Below are 6,000 nucleotides of genomic sequence, written 5' to 3' on the forward strand. Positions count from 1 at the left end.
TAAACGAAATTATCTACAACTTCGAAGTTATGACTGTCAACGGTTGAAGTGAGAGCCAAGTCGCGAGTGCGACGAATGTTTGTGTGATGACAAGAGATATTTTGTCTTGCCCTCGTTCACTACCAGACCCATATGCTTTGCCACCTTGTCGAGTCTGGAGAATGCAGAACTAACGGCGGAGGTGTTGGGGTCGAGGATATCAATATCATAGGCATACGCCAGCAGCTGCACACTCTTATAAAAGATTTTACCTGTACGATTAAGTTCTGCAGCTCGAATTATTTTCTCCAGCAGCAGATTGAAGAAGTCGCACGATAGGAAGTCGCCTTGTCTGAAACCTCGTTTGGTATCGAACGGCTCGGGGAGGTCCTTCCTGATCCTGACGGAGCTTTTGGTGTTGCTCAACGTCAGTTTACACAGCCGTATTAGTTTTGCGGGGATATCAAATTCTGATATCTCGGCATAAAAGCAGCTCCTTTTCGTGCTGTCGAAAGCAGCTTTGAAATCGACGAACAGGTGTTGTGTGTCGATTCTCCTTTCACGGATCTTTTCTTAAGTTTGGCGTATGGTGAATATCTGGTCGGTTGTAAATCAACCAGGTCTAAAGCCACACTGATAAGGTCCAATCAGTTTGTTGACGGTGGGCTTTAATCTTTCACACTATACGCTCGATAGAACCTTATGCGCGATGTTGAGGCGGCTTATCCGACTGTAGTTGGCGCAGATTGTGGGGTCCCCCGTTTTGTGAATTTTGCAGAACACACTTAAATTCCAATCGTTGGGCATGCTTTTGTCCGACCATATTTTACAAAGAAGCTGATGCATGCTCCTTATCAGTTCTTCGCCGCCATGTTTGAATAGATCGGCCCCCGCTACTTTGTTGTTCTTTAGACGGCCAATTGCTATTCGAACTTATTCATAGTCAGGCTATGGAACGTCTGCTCCATCGTCATCGATTGGGGAATCGGGTTCGCCTTTTCCTGGCGTTGTACGTTCACCTTCATAATTTAAGTCACTGGTCACTAGATCACCTTTAGGGATTCTACAAGAGTATGCTCCGGTCTTGAAACCTTCTGTTAGCCGCCGCATTTTTTTGTAGAACTTTCGAGCATTACCCTTGTCGGCCAGCTTATTAAGCCCTCCCCACTCACGCATTTCGGCCTCTTTCTTTTTCTGTCTGCAAATGCGTCGCGCTTCCCTCTTCAACTCTCGGTATCTATCCCATCCCGCACATATTATGGTCGATCGCAACGCTGCGAGGTAGGCAGTCAGTTTTCTCTCCGCTGCGACACGGCACTCCTCGTCGTACCAGCTTTTCTTTTGCGTTTTCCGGAAACCAATGGTTTCGGTTGCAGCTGTACGTAAGGAGCGCTCCAAGCGCTCATAGAAGCCATCTTTGGTCACATCGTCCTTCTCTTCTGTCGGGGCGTGGGCGCAAATCAGCGATATGTTGAAGAACTTCGCTTTGTTGCGGATTGTGTGCTAGACGTTCAACCACCGGAGTGAATGACAGTACTTGGCGACGGAGTCTCTCTCCCAACACGAATCTCACTCCAAATTTGCGCTCCTTTATATGGCCACTGTAGTAAATGCCACAAGGACCTACTCGCCTCAGTCCTTTCTCGTCCATCGCATTTCTTGAACGGCGGTGATGTCAGCTTTCACTCTAACGAAGACATCAACCAGCTGGGCAGCGGCACCTTCCCAATTAAGGGAGTGGACATTCCAGGTGCATGCCCTTAAATCGTAGTCCTTATTTCGCGAGGCTGTCGATAATTTTTCATTGGTACTGTTTTTTACGTGGCGGGTCGCAAACCCAGCGCACAACCCTGTGGAGGGGATGTTTCGCCTTCTCACGTTAGCTCGCCTTGAAACGGGTGTTCTTAGGTTACACAGAGGATACTCGGTCAAAGACCGGAAGTCGTGAGTCGCAATACAGTTAGTATATAATAAAGTTTTGCCTGTCGAGATTCCCCGTTACACGATCAAGAAATAGCTTTCAAGTTGCAATACACTACACTTCACCAATTTTCAATGTTTCCTATCAAGAACTGGGGCACTATTGCAATAGCTCTCTCAGCGCTAATGGCTGATTCACAAAGAACTTATCAAATTAATGACGCAAACACTTGTCAGACGTGATTTAAATTGATTTGATTGATTAAAGAGCTAATTTAGATCGATTTACCATACCAAATAAAAATCTTATTTTACCACGATAATTCTTAATCGAGCTCCAATTGAGTTGTTACTCACATGCAACTGTCCACACCGAAAGTTGGCTGCATTTAACTCTGCTGGTTTTGGTCCACACCGCAAATTTGGTTGTATGCATGGATAAAATAACCATGAGCTGATGATTTTTAAACATTACAATAAATCCAAAATGACAGCTTATCGTTAATTGAGTAGCCTGCTGTGCGAGAGGCAAAAACTGGGTTTTCGATTATAATCTTAATATATTAATAATTCTTAAACATTTTGCACAGTAATATTACAATGAAGTTGGTTAGCAGATTTAAATATATACATACATATTTTGTAAATAAAAGTTCCAAGTTAATGCCTATACACTTATCTTTATTTTCAATTCCAACAACTTAACGCTTCACTACTTATTATCCGAATTAACATTTTATTTATATGGCAATTTATCGTCGTTTCTTTTCTGTTTTGGAATCGGTATTCGTCACAAAATTTGGTAGGAAAAAGGCAAAGTCACTTTCACTGAACGATTTTATATGCAACAAATCTTAAGAGAAGTGTACGATCCGCTATAGAACAGCTATAAAAATAACTGGTTATAATTGGAATATTTAGAGATGTAAACGTGAAATGAAAATATAGATTGTGACCTCTAAAACAAAAAAAAATCCTTTAAAACGATTTTTTTTTTCAAAATTTCACTGTGTATTCTTAAGTTAATATACCCTGAAAATTTCAAAACAATCGATACAGTTTTTTTTAATTCCCAAAAATCGATATTTTGACTCTGTCACACTAGGCTTGACCCTTAAAATATTATAAGTTTAATTTATTTTAATTAATTTTTGAAAAAACGAACGAAATGAACACAAATCAAGAAACTATATATATATATAGTTGCCGCTGATTTGGTGTTTAAGATATTTGCATTTAAAGTTCAAAAATTCAACTACTTAAAATTCATGTTTCTTTGATTTATAACAAATCGTAAATTTATATTTTTAACTTTTACATCCACTAACACTTATTCGTTTCTAAGCATTTATTTTATATTAAATAGTGCAAAAATAACTTTAGTTTTGTATTAAACTTTTAGTGGAAAAAAGGAGTTCAATGTGAAAGTTCTGAAGACGCCCAGGTGTTAGTCTGACCAAGGGTATTTTTTTGGAGCGAAGGCCGCCAATGCAGAAAGGAATTCTAGGCGGAAAACTAATGCGTTATTTATTTCCTCTCATTGTGGTGTAATTTGTTTTCTTTATTTCTTTTGCTTCTTCTGTAAAAGAAAATAATTGAACGAAAGTTAAATATTGAATAAAATTTGTTTTTGTAATATTTAATATAAAATAAGTAGTTAGAAAAGAATTAGTGAAGTGTTAGTGGATATAAATGTTAAAAATATAAGTGTGACATTCATTATAAATCGGAGAAACGTTTTAAATAGTCTAATTTTTGAACTTTAAATGCAAATATCATAAGTCAGTGGCAACCATATATTTTCTCGATCTGGAGCACCTCCTTTATCCGTACATAACCATTTTAACCCCGAAATCGGGGGATTCTATTCTAAAATGTACCCACAGGCACAATGTCCAAAATGTAATTACCGGAAGAAGACAAAGAGAAAAGAAATTAATATAGACTTCTTCAGCGTTGCCGGCTTGCCGTGGTGAAGGCGCAATAAGTAATGCGCGCAATCCAAATGGAAGCGCTTTCCTTTTTACGAACTAATGCCGGTATTCTGCGAGCAGTCTCAAGTCTCTAATAGAGACGAATCTGTGGTGAAATCTATTTTGAGACTGTTTGGTATTCTGACGAGTTTGTCTCATCTCTAATTGAGCCATATCAGTCTCTAACTTGTTATGTGCTTTGTAGCAGGTCATAGAAAAATAAGAACACAACAATGGCTGATGAAGTTGGACTATTCTACCTTATGATGAAAAAACGAGAGGAGGAAGAGAGGTAATGTATTAATATTTATAATTTTGCAATAATGGATAATAAGGTGCATATCTTCTAGCTACATTCGCAGGCGCAATCTGACTGTTTTGCGAAACAAACAATATCCGTTTTTATACGAAGAGAACACATTCAGGAAGTTCTTCCGATTTCCCAAATCTTTGTACTGGGATCTCATTAATCAACTTAAGCCGTATGACCAACAGCAAACATCGATTCCATTTGAACTTCGGGTGAATTACAGTATATTTTCATGAAATCAAATTTCTCTAGTTTATTTCAGTTTTATATTTTTTATGAAATGGCTCATATCAGTGTTGCGTGCATAAATGCATATTTCGCAGTGATGAGCCAACCCACCATTTCCCGTTGTATCGAATATATTTGTAAATTGGTGGTGGAGCGTAAACACGGCGAAGTGCGTTTTCCTAATTCTGTTGAAGAATACAATAGAATTAAGACTGGGTAAATTGTATTCCAATTTAAAAGAAAATAAATCGCTATACAATAATTTTATTCCAGATTTTATTCGAAATTTGGAATAATTGCACCTGCCTTGTCAAACACAATTGTACCGCATGATTATATGAACAGAAAAGGTTATTATAGCATTAATGTTGAAGCGGCAAGTATTATATTCAATAACTAATTATTAACTAATTTTCCCAATAGGTTTGTGACGATGAACTAATTTTCCGGGACGTGAATGCAAAATTTCCCGGCTCATGTTATGACTCCGGTATATGGACTACTTCGCCAGCAAGGATAAAGCTAATAAGAGAACACTCTGATGGAGCTTTTAAATGGCTTTTGGGAGATTCGGGATATCCATTGGAGCCATGGCTTCTTACACTGGTGGCGAACCCTGAAACACCAAATGAACAAAACTTCAATACTAGGCACATAAGATCAAGAAACACGATTGAAAGATCATTTGGAGTTTTAAAATCACGCTTTCGTTGCATTTTACAAGAACGTACATTGCTGTATAAACATTCCAAAGCTGCATTATTTGTTTATACTTGTACAATATTTCACAATATTTTACAAAACCATGGCATTTTTCTAAATGAAACCGAAATATTGCCAGATCGATCAGCTTCTGCAAATGTGGGAGCAATCTCTGAAATCCATTCGGGGGAGTATTCAACTCGAGGCAGAGCAGCACGTCAATGGTGCATTAACACATTAGATAATTAAAATTCAACATATATATTTCAATTCAAACTTCATTTATTTCATTTATAAAATAAATAAACATAACAATAAATAATTGATATACATAAAAAGGAACATTTTTCACTTTCATTTTTTTGTACAAAAAACATAACAATAAAAAAAGTCATATGTATGTACATAAAAAAGCATATTTTTTACTTTTTTGTAGAATCTTAGGTGGTTTTTACGATGGTCTGAGCAAGCGACACCATCGCTGCCGTTAAATTATTAATGGATTCGGTGTGTTTATTAATGGAATCTAAAGTTTGAATACGGAAAGCTCTCTCCTCCTCGGCTTTTCCTTTCATTAAATCCATATAATTTCAGAACATTTCGTCCGTCGTAATTTTTTTACTACGGGACGATGACGGAGTGCAATCATTGGATGCATCCGAAGTCGTATTTAGAGGCGACGGTGCAGCTGTGAAAACTACTTCTTCCTAAATTAGAAAAAGAAAAAAACAATTATAAATTCTGCACACTCGTATTGGTCTTTCTTGCTATTCTTACCTCTGTGCCAATGGCTGGTACATCAGCCAACCCATCAACCGCAATTGACCCTAACGTTTCTAACGCTCTCTGCTCCGTTTCAGAGATCAAAGGACATAAATACATACATAT

General features: G+C 37.8%; 1 protein-coding gene across 3 annotated transcripts; it reads left to right on the forward strand.

Moving 5' to 3' along the window:
* Window positions 1-3,820: 3,820 nt before the first annotated feature.
* LOC126764296 (uncharacterized) lies at window positions 3,821-5,454 on the forward strand. Of its 3 annotated transcripts, none has more exons than XM_050482067.1 (5): window positions 3,821-4,164; window positions 4,223-4,394; window positions 4,445-4,626; window positions 4,684-4,760; window positions 4,834-5,454. In XM_050482067.1, the coding sequence occupies exons 1-5, from the start codon at window positions 4,106-4,108 to the stop codon at window positions 4,839-4,841; spliced, it is 498 nt and encodes a 165-aa protein (XP_050338024.1). In that variant the 5' UTR covers window positions 3,821-4,105; the 3' UTR covers window positions 4,842-5,454. The 3 variants fall into 3 exon arrangements, 1 of the variants encoding a protein (XP_050338024.1); XR_007667925.1 differs by having other exon boundaries at window positions 3,823-4,164; window positions 4,223-4,404; window positions 4,477-4,626; XR_007667918.1 differs by having other exon boundaries at window positions 3,829-4,164; window positions 4,477-4,626.
* The last annotated feature ends 546 nt before the right edge of the window (window positions 5,455-6,000 follow it).

Source organism: Bactrocera neohumeralis, chromosome 2, assembly GCF_024586455.1.
Source record: "Bactrocera neohumeralis isolate Rockhampton chromosome 2, APGP_CSIRO_Bneo_wtdbg2-racon-allhic-juicebox.fasta_v2, whole genome shotgun sequence".
Taxonomy (NCBI): Eukaryota; Metazoa; Arthropoda; class Insecta; order Diptera; family Tephritidae; genus Bactrocera; species Bactrocera neohumeralis.

Excerpts from the sequence above, each read along its gene's own strand:
- LOC126764296 (XM_050482067.1), top strand. The coding sequence starts at position 4,106 with ATGGCTGATGAAGTTGGACTATTCTACCTTATGATGAAAAAACGAGAG. Across the intron at positions 4,395-4,444 it reads CGATTCCATTTGAACTTCGG|TTTTATATTTTTTATGAAAT; the intron begins GTGAATTACAGT and ends AGTTTATTTCAG. Across the intron at positions 4,627-4,683 it reads TACAATAGAATTAAGACTGG|ATTTTATTCGAAATTTGGAA; the intron begins GTAAATTGTATT and ends ATTTTATTCCAG.